The 16,342-nt window shown below is 38.5% G+C and overlaps 1 protein-coding gene across 1 annotated transcript in view; it reads left to right on the plus strand.

Annotated features, from left to right (window-relative positions):
- Positions 1-16,342, plus strand: part of LOC150092357 (2,4-dienoyl-CoA reductase [(3E)-enoyl-CoA-producing], mitochondrial-like) — a 102,346-nt gene that overhangs the window by 12,587 nt on the left and 73,417 nt on the right. Inside the window, exon 2 of the mRNA XM_090414880.1 lies at positions 5,160-5,371. Coding sequence (XP_090271006.1) covers positions 5,160-5,371 — 212 coding nt within the window. The remainder of the gene's footprint in view (positions 1-5,159; positions 5,372-16,342) is intronic.

The following is a 16,342-nucleotide window of genomic DNA, read 5'->3' on the forward strand; positions in this document are numbered from 1 at the left end:
ATTAAATAAAAGTGGTGAAAGTATACATCCTTGTCTTATTCCACTCCTTATATTTATTATTTTCTCCTTATCATTGATTTTTAATCTGTCCATTTTGATTTTTGTAAATTTGATAAATTATTTTTCTATCCCTCAAATCTATGCCGATATTAGTTAGACAATTTAGGAGTATTTGCTGGTTTACTTTATCAAATGATTTCTCTAAATCAAGGAAGCAAATGTAAGTATTTTGACTAAGGTCTAATCTTCTCTCTATTATTGTTCTTAAACAGTGCTTCTCTTGCTCCCTTATTCTTTCTGAATCCAAATTGGTCTTCATTCAATACGCAATCTATTTTTGAGTAAATTCTATTTTGAATAATTTTTAGCAGAATTTTGCTAACGTGTGGGATTAAAGCTATTGTTCTGAATTGGCTGCATTTGTTTGCATTATTCTTTTTTGGTATTGGTATTATGGTTGATTTCATAAACTCCTTTGTCCTCTATCATAGATTTGGGCTATTAATTGATAGAGTAAGGTTTTTGTCTCATCACCTAGATTTTGTAGCAGTTCTATAGGAATATTGTCTACACCTGAACTTTTTCCCTTACTCATTTTGGACAGTGCTTTATCAAATTCTTCTTGCATTATTAGGGGTCCTAGATTATCTTCATTTTGATTTTCTATGCTGATATCAACATCAAGTTCATCGTCATTATAGAGATTTTCAAAATAATTCTTCCATTCATTAATATATCCTCAGATTCTGTTAGTAATTTTCCATTTTCATCTTTGATGGCATTGTTTTTGCTGTTCTTATTAAATCTGAACATCAGTTTGTTAATTTCTTTATAGGCTTTCTCTATGTTTTCTTTTTTAAATAATGCATCTTTTTTTAATATAAGATTGCTTAATACTAAAGTAAACTAATTTACTGAAAGATAAAATGTGTTTCCAAATAAAATTCGAAATTCCACACTTTCCTTGAGTGTCATCATTTCTCTACTGCTCATAGGATCCTTTAATTTCATCTCTGGAATCGAAGTTTGCTTTTATTAACACATAATTTTTTTTTAAGAAAAATACCACAAGCACTGTTATCAGGAACCAAAAAAATATGTTACCAAAGATCTCTAACATGCAGACTTCGAAAACAAACCCTCACCTTTAAAATGTAGTGATATCAATATATCACCCTTTCAGAAATAAAATTTCCCACAGCAGTATCAGAAAGCTGGTACTGTGAACCAACAACACATTACCAATCACTTCTGGCCTGCAGCTCTCAAAAACTAACCGACCTTTAAAATCAATGAAATCAATATACAACCTGTCTGAAACACCCACAGCAATACAGAAACATGGACACCATGAACTAAACACTTCTGGTCTGCAGTCTTCAATAAAAAATTTCCTTGAACATTGAATTAGAACGTCTACTCAAATATTTTCTTTTATTTTATAGGCCGGTCTGTGTGTCATCAGTAGTTGTTAAGATCTTGGAGAAAGTAGTGAGGGACCGTGTACAGCATTGGGCAGATGAGGGTAATGTTATCTGTGAGAATCAACATGGATTTGTGAAAGGACGCTCTTGTTTTAGCAATATGCTAGCCTTTTATAATAAAGTTACAAGAGCATTAGATGAGGGAAAGGCATATACTGCAATTTTCTTAGACTTGGCGAAGGCATTTGACAGGGTGCCACATGATAAGCTGATATTTAAGTTGCAGCACATGGGTCTGGATGTCAGATTGGTCAACTGGATTCAGGATTGGCTGTCTGATAGGTATCAGAGAGTTGTGTATGGTGGAGCAGTTTCCAGGAGGCAGAGGGTTACAAGTGGGGTCCCACAGGGCTCAGTACTAGGACCTATATTGTTTAACCTTTATATCAATGACATAGCCAGTGGATTGCAGGGGGATATTCAGTTGTTTGCGGATGATGCGAAGCTTGGAAGGATTATTAGTAATAGTGCAGATGTGGTAGCCCTGCAAGAGGATTTAAATAAGCTAGATAGATGGGCAAATGAATGGGGGTGTCAGTTTAATGCAGCAAAATGTAAGGTCTTGAGGTTTGGGAAACATCGATGGGATGCTGCATACTCTATGGGAGGAATTATACTGGAGGAAGTAGGGGAGACAAGAGATCTGGGGTTGATGATTGATAGAAACCTGAAGTTTAGGGGACATATTGCAAAGGTGGTGAAGGTAACACAGAGGATTGCTGCTATTATGAGAAGGACACTGACCTGCAGAGATAAGAGGGTTATCATTCCGTTGTATAAGTCTCTGATCAGACCACACTTGGACTATTGTTCTCAGATTTGGTCCCCAGGATTTGAAGGGGATAAATTAACCGTGGAAAGGATACAAAGACGGATGACAAAGATGGTTTCAGGACTGTACAAGGATAGTTATGAGGATCGGCTGAGAGAATGTGGACTGCAGAGTTTGGTGGATAGAAGAAGGAGAGGTGATATGATTGAGACTTTTAAACTGTTGAGAGGTGGTTACAGGGTTGACACTGGGGAGTTCTTTCGCTTGGTTGATCAGCGGGAAGGAGTGATGACAAGAGGCCATCCCTGGAAGTTACGAAAGGAAACTGTGAGCAAGAGGGTAAGGAGTGGTTTCTTTGTGTGGAGGGTGGTTGAGCCGTGGAATGCATTGCCTGATGGAGTGGTGGGAGCGAGAACGGTCAGTGGGTTTAAGGAGTGGTATGATAAACTTTGTGTTTCTCAGGGGGGGACTTCCCCTCGATGAGTCTTGACAGACTTTATGTCTTAGAAAGGACCTCCCTCGATGAGTCTTTTGACTCCTTGGAGGCCTGAATAATAATAATAATAAAAAAAAAATAATAATAATAATAATATTTGCTATTCACTTATTGATAGTCTCATCTCTTCCAATTAAAGGATTTACTTTGCTACATTTAATTCTGGAATCTTCTATTAGTATTTTCCTGACTGTCATGTTTACTTAAAAACTTCCTAAACACAAAATTCTCTGGTCGCTGTTCTTAAATATCCATTATCTCTCTCTCTCTTGTTTTTCTCCATTCCCCAAGTACTGAATTCTCTCTTTGTTAGCCTGGCAATTACCCATCATCTCCTTGATGAGCATGCACACTTCATGTAAATAGCATGCGAGAATTTAGGTAGTATATTCATTGTTAGTGAAATGAGAATGTCTGTACAAAGAACAACAGACATCACAACACAACACTGTGAATTACAATAACGAAGATTGAAATCATTACAACTATCAGAATGTTGTAATTACATCAATCTTTACTACTTGACATTTCATTTTAACATATCAATAATGGGCACATTGCAAGTACTGATCATGTGCTACATAACCAAAACTAATAATATACTAACATACAGAAACAATTGTAAAAAGATTCATAATTTTAAATAATGATTATTTTTAAAGCAGCCTTTGTGTAGAACTTTAGTCTTTTTCCAAAGACTCCTATGTTTGGTGGAGAATTCATGTTCAGATTTTACCAGCTCATGAAATGTAATCACATATTCATCATCTACAGATATCAGACAGATATCTGTAGATCTAGTATTATATCCAAGTATGATAAATCACAGTACTGAGAATTTACGGACAAGAAGGGAAGTCTGTCCACTACAGAGTTTCGAAAGGAGGAAAGCCTATTAATTGGTTGTAAAGACACACTGAAAGCAATGGAGTTAAGTAATTTAGTGACAATCTTGATATATGGGATGGGGATATGGTTGATAACTGCTTTCGAGACTGGTGATGGAGAAGTTCTATAACTATTAATGGCCTTATTTACAAAAAATTCAGTGAAGCACTGTTTCGACAGAATAGTAGGGAGATGAAATTTTTCTTGTGTTGACAGTGCCTCATTGTAATAACACAGTGAGTTCAATGATTAGCCCTTTCTTCATTCATAATACTCAATAATTATGGGCAATACTGTCATGTTCACATATACACTATTAACCAATAATTGTCCGGATACTCCTGTTATTTGAAGTTATGGAACATTCCAGGTTTGTTAATAACATAAAAATTGGTGTACAGATAATAGGAAGCAGTATTTCATTGTAGCAGGTGTGGCAATACTATGTGAACTCAGTGACTTCGAGAGAGGTATCATTGTGGGCTGTCACATTGGTGGCATGTCCATACATGCCAGTGGCACTCAACTGGAGATCCAAAATCAAGAGTTGGTAATGTGGTTAACAAATGGAGACGTTCTGGCATCACTATTGCAGGTAAACGACTGACAGGGACAGGAGAGTGTTAAAATGGGTGGTATGCAAAAAACTGGCTACAATTGATCCAGACCATCCGAGATGAGTTCCAGAGCACCATTAACACCATGGTGAGCACTAATACTGTACAAAAAGAACTCCATTTATTGGGTTTCTATGGAAGAGCAGCGGCACACAAGTCAAACATCATGACAATGAACAAGGCGGCTCATCTGGCCTGGTGTAAAGAGCATGTTAACTGGACAATTGACCAGTGGAAAACGGCTTTGGAGCAATGAATCAAGGTTCACCTGTTTCCAGTCTGATGGCAGAGTGTGGGTGTGGAGGCAGCCCGGTGAATTCTTGCTACCATGATGTGTGTGTGTACCCACAGTAAAGTTTGGTGTTGGAGGAGTAATAGTGTAGGATGCATTCAGCTGGTTTTTAGTGGGGCCACTGGTCATTGTCCATGGTTCCATGAAGGCAGCTCAGTACCTTGATATTCTGGATAAGCAGGTGCTGCCTACACTGTGGAACTTTTATGGAATTGACCTCTGTTATGGAATGGTATGAAGAAATGGGTGTTAAATGACTGTCCTGACTTCAACCCCATCAAACATCTGCGGGATGACATTGGAGTGGTGATTGAGGTCTAGAGCAGCACATCCTCGATCTGTCGCTGAACTCAGTGCTGCATTGATGGAGGAATGGAGACGAATTCCACCTGATGTCTGCCCCACTCAAAGGGTGCAGGAGGTGATCAAAGCTAAAGGTGGACATACCCGATATTAGGGTTTGCCTACTAGTATCGATTGTAAATTGCTAAAGTGTCTGGACAATTATTGGTAGATAATGTACATATATATGTGTGTATGATATAAATGATATAAATTTTTTACAGATATATATATAGCAATTTTGCATTTTGAATTTTCTACTTTGTAGTCCTTTTCAGGTATAAAAACATTTTCGATTTTACCATTCCACTGTCAGAAGAAAAACGAGAACAGCTGTTTTCAACCATGTCTGAAATCTATGTTATCTCCAGATACTTTTCTTGGTAGGACTGCTTTTATAACTGGTGGTGGAACAGGCCTCGGCAAGGGAATGGCTCTGATGTTATCATCTTTAGGAGCTCAAGTAGCAATAGTTAGTAGGTCAGTTAGTGAATGTAAGTTTGTAATGAGTGTAAGTTGTAAAATTTAGATCTAGTTTTTATATACATTTACATAAATTCTAAACTACAGATTAATATTACCCAGGAGATAATGCAAGTGATTGAATTTTTATTAACAAATTCATGATACATGTGTAATACATCATGCCTTTATTGAGTGTAACATTTGTTAAACATAATAAAGGTAGCTTTATTATCTGTGGCAAATACAGTTTAAAGTGAACATTTTAAGTGCTTTTCTGAATATGAGATATTATATCATGCATATTAAACCAGGATGAACTATATTTTACAGCATAATCACTGAATAGGCTCATTCATAATGGAAACATTGCTGGTTTAATACTTAAAATAATCTGATAAAATCATGATGCTCATAGAATTCAATATTAAACTAAAAAAAAAAAAAAGCAAAGCTATTATGGCACTGGGACAGATAAGTGGGTTAAAGAGATAATAATTAAATGGGATTATGCTAAAAAAGGATTATTAATATGACATCCCTGTGTGCTTTTTTTGAAGGTAAGTATGACAAGTACTTGGTATTATGTCAACCTTACCTGAGCTGAGATGGTATGTAATTAAGTGTTCATGATTAAAACTGATAATTGAATATACAGATACTTATCAGATATTCAAAAAATATGAATGAAACCAATAATGAAAAATGAATTAAGCAAACTGAATTTAAAAGAGGAGGAAAATAAAGAGGGATGCTTAAGGGTCAAAGCTACATAACTGAAAGTAAACCTGCACACAGCCTTTAAAGGAATGTGGAGAACTGACCAGGGCTTCCGCACCTGTTAGGTATCTAACTGGATACTGAACGTATGAGGATGTACTGGAAATTTGGGATTTTTATTATTACTGTTATTATTTGACACCTCCAGGGTGTCCAAAGACCCATCAAGGGAGAGTGAGCAACAGCATTGAATGATTGGTCCCATTCCAACTACTAACCATGCTCAAACTTACTTAACTGAGCCATTAGTAGCAGAGGCTCTACCAATCGACCAACCTTAAATTGTATTCTTATTGGCTTAAACCACAATATAAAATTATGATACAAAATGACAGAATTTCATACCAGCTGGGGCGTTGCCCGATAAAACAAGGCTCCCGTTGTTTTTGCCAGGGAACCAAGGTGAACAGCAAAAAATCAGCTACTGGAACAAATCCTGAAACGCACCCAATTCAACATCGCTAGAGTTCAAGATAGGTACTATCAACATAAGATGCCTGAATGGCAAAGAAATGGAGCTGGCTGAGGAACTGGATAAGTACCAGATCAATATAATAGGGGTGACTAAAACAAAAAAGACAAAAACTGGTGAGATCTTTTTTGAGCAATAAATACAAAATGTTATATTCAGGCACTGACAATCAAAGAAAGAGAGTAGCAGCTAATAGTATTCAACAATAAAAGGGACTAATCTTCTTGAATGGCAAGCAATATCAAGTACAGTGATGTCAGCAAATATCAAATGGGGAAACTGGACAATGAGACTTATTTGTGCCTATGGTCCCACAGAAGGTTCTTCTAAGGTAGATGTGGAGGAATTTTTTGAGGCTTTAGAGAAAGCAAATGACAATATGAAAAAGGAAAAGTTGGTCCTTGTTGGGGATCTAAATAGCAGAGTAAGAAATGATTGTCAGACATACAAAAATATTTTGGGAAAATTTGGAGAAAAGAGCAAAGCTAATAAGACAGGAGAGATTGAAGGAGTGGAAATGAATGTGGAAGTGAGTGGTATGAGTATAGATAATGAGAGAATGGGTGTGCAAGAGGAGCAGGGAAACGGGGAGGCTCAGGGTGGACAGGGATACACAGCGTGAGAAAGGTGGATGCTCCAAGAGGAGGTGAGAGAATGTGTAGGCAGGAAAGTAATGGGATGATCAGGGATCAAAAGGAAACAGATGGAATTGCAAAGGGTTCTAAAATGAAGAAGCAGAAAGGGAAATGGCCCCAGTCCAGCATGGAGAGATCACATCGAGTGAGTGGTATCAGTGGAACCAGCTGTAGATCCAGAAATGAGTTGTTGTGTTTGTATACCAATGCTAGAAGTATAAGAAACAAGGCGGATGAAATGGTTGCACTAATTGCGTCTGTGCACCCAGAGATTGTCGGAATAAGTGAGACATGGTTAGATGAGGATGACATCCTGACAGGAATAGAGATGGAAAGGTATGATGTGTTTCGTGAGGATAGAAGGGGTAAAAAGGGAGGGGGAGTGCTATTGATGATAGAGAAAGAGTTATGTCCATACAAGGTAGAGATGCAAGGGGGAAATGGGGCCAGTGGTTTTGAGGCAGTATGGTGTGAGATAGAGGTGAATAGAATCAAATACTTGGTGGGATGTTGTTATAGACCTGGTAATGTGGATGGTGGTGATAGTGAAATGTATAGTCAAATAAGCCAAGCAAATAAGAAAAGGGTGATCATTATGGGTGATTTTAATTATGGCAATATAGACTGGAATGAAGAGATAGCAACTGGAAGTAAAGAAAATGAGTTTCTTGAGTTTTTGAGGGATAACTACCTCAGACAGTATGTAACAGAGGGCACAAGAGGATTAAGGGTCTTGGATTTGGTCATCTCATCGGAGGATGTAATTATCAATGAGGTATCAAATCATCCACCAATTGGTGAAAGTGACCATGAGGTGATTACTTGGGTGGTTGCCAGCAGTGCAAGGACCCTTGTGAAAAAAGGGTATATGTGGAACTACAAGGGGGGTGATTATGAAGAGCTCAGGAGACAGCTTGCAGGTGTAGCATGGAATGAGGAGTTAGCTGGAAAAGAGATCAATGCAGCTTGGGGGATTTTCAAAAAATATTTAGTGGATGCAATGTCTAAATGTATACCACGGGTGAGAAGGTTAAATAAGTTAGGTGTGAGATGGATGAATAAAGAGATTAAGCATGCAATACAGAGAAAAAGGGCATTATGGAGGCAGCATAAGAGAAGTGGAAGTAACCAATTTCATGAGTTCTACAAAGACCAGGCAAGGAGAGTGACTTGGTTGGTGAGAGTAGCTAAAGAGAGGTATGAACAGCAGTTAGCTAATGAAGCTAAAAAGAATCCTAGGGAGTTCTTTCGATATGTAGCCAGCAAAAGAAAGAATGATTATGGAAGGATGACATTGATTGGAGGAAATGGTATAAAGACAGCTGTTGCAGAATGTGTGGTGGAGATACTTAATGAGCAGTTCATAAAGATCTTTCAATCTTGTGAATGTGACTTCATGGAGAGATTAAGAGCAGTTGATGATGGGGAGGAGAGACTGACTGTAAGTGAGCAAGAGGTGTTTGGGGAGTTGAGTAAACTAGATGTAAATAAGGCTGTGGGACTTGATAATATATCACCGCGTATTCTGAAGGAATGTGCCAGAGAGTTGACACCTGCCTTGACATATTTTTTTAATATGAGTCTTGCACTTGGTCAAGTCCCTAAAGAGTGGAAGGAGGGCAAGATTGTGCCACTTCATAAAGGAGGTGATCGAACTCAAGCATCAAACTATAGGCCTATCTGTGTGTCGGGTGTTGTGGTTAAGTTGTTGGAGAAGCTTGTGAGAGCTAGAATCCAGAGTTGGGTTGACAACAATGGTATAATCTTTGATGGACAGCATGGATTTGCTAAAGGGAGGTCGTGTTTTAGTAATCTACTTACTTATTACAATAAAGTGACTGCTTCCTTGGACAGAGGAGAAGGATACACAGTAATATACTTGGATTTCGCAAAAGCTTTTGATAGAGTGCCTCATGATAAGTTGACAGTCAAACTAGAGCAGATGGGGTTGGATATTAGATTAGTGCATTGGATTGGAGACTGGCTATCTGATAGGTATCAACAAGTTGTGTATGGGGGTGCAATATCCAGGAAAAGGAAAGTCACTAGTGGAGTGCCTCAGGGATCTGTTTTAGGGCCATTACTATTTAACTTGTATATTAATGATATTGGCGAAGATTTGGATGGAGATATTCAGTTGTTTGCAGATGATGCAAAGTTGGGAAGAACCATAAAGAGTAGTGAAGATGTTGTGGCCTTGCAAGAAGACTTGAATAAATTGAGTGATTGGGCAAGCAAATGGGGGTGTGAGTTCAATGTTGCAAAATGTAAGGTTTTAAAATCTGGAAAACAAAGATGGGATGCAGAATTTATGCTTGGTAAGAATATATTGTTGGAAGTAGAGGAAATAAGAGATCTGGGAGTGATAGTGGATAAGGATCTAAAATTTAGGGGTCACATCGCCAAAATTGTGAAGACAACACAAAGACTTCTGGGAATGATGAGGAGGACACTGACGTGTAGAAGTAGGGAGATTCTTGTTCCATTGTATAAGGCTTTGATTAGGCCACACATGGACTATTGTGCCCAGATTTGGTCACCTGGTTTTCAGAAGGATGAGGAGATGTTGGAAAGGGTCCAAAGGCGACTGACTAAGGTAGTTTCTGACCTCTGGAATGTCGAGTATGAGGAAAGATTGAAAAGATGTAATTTGCAGAGACTAGTGGAGAGAAGGAAGAGGGGAGATATGATAGAGACCTACAAGTTGGTAAGGGGTTGCTATAGGATCAATGGTGGAGAAGTTCTACAGCGAATAGTGGGAGATCAGGGGAGAACCAGAGGTCATCCCTGGAAACTGTATAAAGAGGGTGTGAGTAGGGGAGTGAGAGGCAGGTTTTTTTCGTGCAGAGTTGTGAATGATTGGAATGCCTTGCCTGAGAGTGTGGTGTCTGCAAGGAGTTTGAATGTGTTTAAGACCCGGTATGATGAGATGTGTGTGAGATAAAAGGACCTCCTAGATGAGTCTTTGACTCCATGAGGTCTTGTTTAATAATAATAATAATAATAATAATAATAATGGCAAATATCTGTTGGATTTCTGCTCAGGACATGGACTGGTTATTACTAATACCATGTTCCAACATAAAAATGTGCACAAATTCACATGGAGAGAAGAGGCTAGGAATAAGAAAAGTCTCATTGACTATGCTATTGTTGATAGTGATGTTTAATCACTTGGTGCAAGACACTATAGTATACAGAGGATTTGAAATTGGAAGTGATCAGGATAAAATTGAATTTCATATTGAAAGGAAGAACATGTAAGAAAGTTTTAAAGTGAATAAAAGTTGAGCAGCTCTCAGATGTGAACTGTAGACTAAAATACACAAGCATTATTGAAGAAAAAAATGAAAGAGTTTGAAAACAGGAACCAAACCTTGGAGATTCAGTGGCAAGCCCTGAAGAAAACACTGATTGATTCAGCCAGAGAGGCTTTTTGTAAGGTTGTCTGCAAGGATAAAAAAATCAGAACTCCATGGTGGACACACGAAGTTAGAGAGGAAGTGAAGGAAAAGAAAAAAGCGTATTGAAAGTTCCTGGCAAATAAGTCAACTTGTGCTCTTATAGAATGCAGAGACAAATGTGAGAAAGCTAAAAACGGTGTAAAACTAGCTAAACAAAAGTCATGGGAAGACTTTTGTAAGAACATAGAAAATAAATATCAAGAAGGTGACAAGATTGTTGTTAAAGAAATTAGAGATGATAAAGGTGACATGAAAACTGGAGAAAAAAGATATTCTTGATGTATAGAGTAATTACTTTGAAAAATTGCTAAATGAAACAAGCAGTGATGACAACACAGTGATAAAAAACACTCAACAGACATGCAATCAGGAATACACATCCATATTTGAATTGGAAAACAGCCATCAAAAGCCTGAAATGTGGAAAGGCAGTGGGAGTAGATGATATTCGACCAAAAATGCTCAAGTATGGAGGTATAAGTCTTATAGTGGCTGCACTGCATAGTTCAGAAGGCCTGGACAGAGGGAAGAATTCCAGATGATTGGAGTAGAGCTCGCATAGTACCCATATATAAAAAGGGAAATAAAACTGAATGTGAGAATTACAGAGGTATTTCCATACTGAATGTTCCTGGTAAGATTTATGCAAGTATACTTGAGAAGGATTGTGTAAGGGAAGCTTGGTGAAGAACAAGCTGGATTCAGGCCAAATAGAGGTTGTCAGTATCAGATTTTCACTTTACGACAAATAGTTAAGAAATCATTGAATATAACAAAGATCTGTATTTAAGTTTGACATGAGAAACATTTGTAGATCTGGAAAAGGCATATGACAGGGAACTAAAAGAAAAGTTATTCAAAGTGCTACAGTTACATGGTGTCAATGGGGTATTGTATCAAGCTATACTTTATTTGAGTTGTAAATCAGCAGTTAGAATTGAAGGAAGTACAGAAAGATGGTTTGATATTAAATCTGGTGTCAGACAAGGATGTACATTATCACCTCTGTTATTCAGGCAACATGTAACAGAGGGAACAAGAGGTTCAAAAATTTTGGATTTGGTTATAGCATCAGAAGAGTTGATAATAACTGAGTTGACGTCTCTCCCACCAGTTGGAGAGAGTGACCATATGGTGTTGACTTGGAAAATGAATAGACATGCAGGAGTATCAAAGAGACGGGAACTTATGTGGAATTATAAGGCAGGTGATTATAATAGTCTTAGACGTCAACTTCGGGAAGTTTCATGGAGGGAAGAATTGGAAGGCCGGGATATCACCAGTGCGTGGGAAATTGTGAAAGAATATTTGTTATCAGCAATGGTAAGTTGTATACCACGAGTGAAGAAGAGGACGCAATTTGGAGTAAAGTGGATGACAAACAATATTAAACAGGAATTGCATGCGAAAAAGAGGCTATGGAAGAGATATAAGGAGATAGGTGAAGAGATGCATGAGGAATATAAGACACAGGCCAGAAGAGTGACTAGTGTGGTAAGGAAAGCGAAACTTGAATATGAGAGGAGATCCAAAGAAAATCCTAGGGAATTTTTTAGCTATGTGGCCAGTAGGAGGAGAAATGACTGTGGGATAAAAATGGGAATAGAGTGACTGATGCAGAGGACATAGTGGAATTGTTCAATGAACACTTTATTGGAGTATTTCATCCTAGAGGAGTCAGTTTTAATGCTAGAGGGATAGGACTGGTACGAGGTCTGGAGGTACAGGAGGAGAGTGTGTTTCAGATACTGAGTACTCTGGATGTCAGTAAAGCTGTGGGACTGGATGGTATTTCGCCACGAGTTTTGAGAGAATGTGCTAGGGAATTGACAGTACCTTTAACGTGGCTTTTCACTGAAAGTCTGGCTTTGGCAAAGGTGCCCAGGGAATGGAAGGAAGGTAAGATAGTGCCATTGCATAAGGGTGGTAACAGACTGGAAGTGTCTAATTATAGGCCAGTCTGTGTGTCATCAGTAGTTGTTAAGATCTTGGAGAAAGTTGTGAGGGACCGTGTACAGCATTGGGCAGATGAGGTTAATGTTATCTGTGAGAATCAACATGGATTTGTGAAAGGACGCACTTTTTTAGCAATATGCTAGCCTTTTATAATAAAGTTACAAGAACATTAGATGAGGGAAAGGCATATACTGCAATTTTCTTAGACTTGGCGAAGGCATTTGACAGGGTGCCACATGATAAGCTGATATTTAAGTTGCAGCACATGGGTCTGGATGTCAGATTGGTTAACTGGATTCAGGATTGGCTGTCTGATAGGTATCAGAGAGTTGTGTATGGTGGAGCAGTTTCCAGGAGGCAGAGGGTTACAAGTGGGGTCCCACAGGGCTCAGTACTAGGACCTATATTGTTTAACCTTTATATCAATGACATAGCCAGTGGATTGCAGGGGGATATTCAGTTGTTTGCAGATGATGCGAAGCTGGGAAGGATTATTAGTAATAGTGCAGATGTGGTAGCCCTGCAAGAGGATTTAAATAAGCTAGATAGATGGGCAAATGAATGGGGATCTCAGTTTAATGCAGCAAAATGTAAGGTCTTGAGGTTTTGGAAACATCGATGGGATGCTGCATACTCTATGGGAGGAGTTATACTGGAGGAAGTAGGGGAGACAAGAGATCTGGGGTTGATGATTGATAGATACCTGAAGTTTAGGGGACATATTGCAAAGGTGGTGAAGGTAACACAGAGGATTGCTGCTATTATGAGAAGGACACTGACCTGCAGAGATAAGAGGGTTATCATTCCATTGTATAAGTCTCTGATCAGACCACACTTGGACTATTGTTCTCAGATTTGGTCCCCAGGATTTGAAAGGGATAAATTAACTGTGGAAAGGATACAAAGACAGATGACAAAGATGGTTTCAGGACTGTACAAGGATAGTTATGAGGATCGGCTGAGAGAATGTGGACTGCAGAGTTTGGTGGATAGAAGAAGGAGAGGTGATATGATTGAGACTTTTAAACTGTTGAGAGGTGGTTACAGGGTTGACACTGGGGAGTTCTTTCGCTTGGTTGATCAGCGGGAAGGAGTGATGACAAGAGGCCATCCCTGGAAGTTACGAAAGGAAACTGTGAGCAAGAGGGTAAGGAGTGGTTCCTTTGTGTGGAGGGTGGTTGAGCCGTGGAATGCATTGCCTGATGGAGTGGCGGGAGCGAGAACGGTCAGTGAGTTTAAAGAGTGGTATGATAGACTTTGTGTTTCTCAGGGGGGGACCTCCCCTCAGTGAGTCTTGACAGACTTTATGTCTTAGGAAGGACCTCCCTCGATGAGTCTTTTGACTCCTTGGAGGCCTGAATAATAATAATAATAATAATAATATATGGATCAGGTTATGAAGGAAAGTGATATTAAACCTTATATGAAAATTGGAAATGTTAATCTCAGATCTTTACTTTATGCAGATGATGTTATTATTATTATTATTATTATTATTCAGGCCTCCATGGAGTCAAAAGACTCATCGTGGGAGGTCCTTCCTAAGAACATAAAGTCTGTCAAGATTCATCGAGGGGAGGTCCCCCTTAAGAAACACAAAGTCTATCATACCACTCCTTAAACTCATTAACCGTTGTCGCTCTCACTACTCCATCAGGCAATGCATTCCACAGTTCAACCACCCTCCGTGCAAAGAAACCACTCTTCACCCTCTTGCTCACAGTTCCCTTTCGTAACTTCCAGGGATGGCCTCTTTTCATCACTCCTTCCTGCTGTTCAAGCAAGCGAAATAACTTCCCAGTGTCAACCCTGTAACCACCTCTCAACAGGTTAAAAGTTTCAATCATATCACCTCTCCTTCTTCTATCCACCAAACTCTGCAGTCCACATTCCTTCAGCTGATCCTCATAACTATCCTTGTACAGTCCTGAAACCATCTTTGTCATCCGTCTTTGTATCCTTTCCACAGTTAATTTATCCCCTTCAAATTCTGGGGACCAAATCTGAGAACAATAGTCTAAGTATGGTCTGATCAGAGACTTATACAACAGAATGATAACCTTTTATCTCTGCAGGTCAGTGTCCTTCTCATAATTGCAGTAATCTTCTGTCACCTTCACCACCTTTGCAATATGTCCCCTAAATTTCAGGTTTCTATCAATCATCAACCCCAGATCTCTTGTCTCCCCTACTTCCTCCAGTATAACTCCTCCCATAGAGAATGCAGCATCCCATCGATGTTTCCCAAACCTCAAGACCTTACATTTTGCTGCATTAAACTGACACCCCCAATCATTTGCCCATCTATCTAGCTTATTCAAATCCTCTTGCAGGGCTACCACATCTGCACTATTACTAATAATCCTTCCCAGCTTCGCATCATCTGCAAACAACTGAATATCCCCTTGCAATCTACTGGCAATGTCATTAATATAAAGGTTAAACAATATAGGTCGTAGTACTGATCCCTGTGGGACCCCACTTGTAACCCTCTGCCTCCTTACTTCAAAATAAATCCACTACGACTCTGCTAGATTCCCTGACTAAATTGAGTAACTTTTGTAATAAATATGGTATGAAGGTCAGGGAATCCAGCTTTGTTGATTTTGTTGTCCATTTCCATATTTAATTTACTATCTTCACTAAAAATCATGCAGAAGCACTGAAAATTTCAACTGCATTGTGCATGGAGAACCTATAGAAGAAGTAAAGCATTTCAGGTACTTAGGCACGATTTTTAGTGAAGATAGTAAATTAAATATGGAAATGGACAACAGAATCAACAAAGCTGGATAGTATGGTAGGAAGTCATCAACATGAAATTCCTGCTATGTACCCTCAAGGGGTGTACAGGATATGATAGTACTACATGAAAAATTTACACCATTACTAACTTCCTATCTACAATTTTCTTCCAAATCAGTCTGTTACTTGTCAAGACTCCAACATTATTAGATCTTATATTTCTATCATCTAAGGCACTTTATACCGTATCAATCCACCTATATCTTGGTCTTCCTCTAGGTCGTTTTCCTACCAACCTGGCAGAAAACACTTGTTTTGCTAATCTTTTCTCTCCCATTCTGCTACGTGACCATACCATTTGAGATTAGCTCTGCTAATGCATTCCTGGATGCTGATAATATAAAGTTCTTTCCTAATATCCTCATTTTTAATAAGATATTGTCATTGATGCCATCTGTTCATGCCACTAATCTTTCTCAGGACTCTCATATCTGCGGTCTCTAGTCTTTGGTCAAGTGTTTTACTTCTGACCCAGGTCTCAGATCCATAAGTTAAAATTGGTTTGAACACTGTCTTGTATACAGCTAATTTAGTGTTTTGAATAATTTCTCTCTTATTCCATATAAATTTATTCCGTTGACTTCCTACCATACCAGCTTTGTTGATTCTGTTGTCTATTTCAATATTTAATTTACCATCTTCTCTAAAAATCGTGCCTAAGTAGCTGAAATGTTTTACTTGATCTATAGGTTCTCCATTCACAATGCAATTGATATTTTCAACGTTTCTGACTATTTTCATTGTCTTTGTCTTTAAATGTGACCTTCATACCATATCTATTACAACAGTTATTCAATTTAGTCAGTGAATCTTGCAGACTTGCAGCGGATTTATTTAGAAGTATAACATCATATGCATAAAGCAAAGAGCTGAGATT

Source organism: Typopeltis vanoorti, chromosome 26 (genome assembly GCF_054136105.1).
Source record: "Typopeltis vanoorti isolate ZY-2024b chromosome 26, IOZ_Tvanoo_1.0, whole genome shotgun sequence".
In the NCBI taxonomy this organism is placed as follows: domain Eukaryota; kingdom Metazoa; phylum Arthropoda; class Arachnida; order Uropygi; family Thelyphonidae; genus Typopeltis; species Typopeltis vanoorti.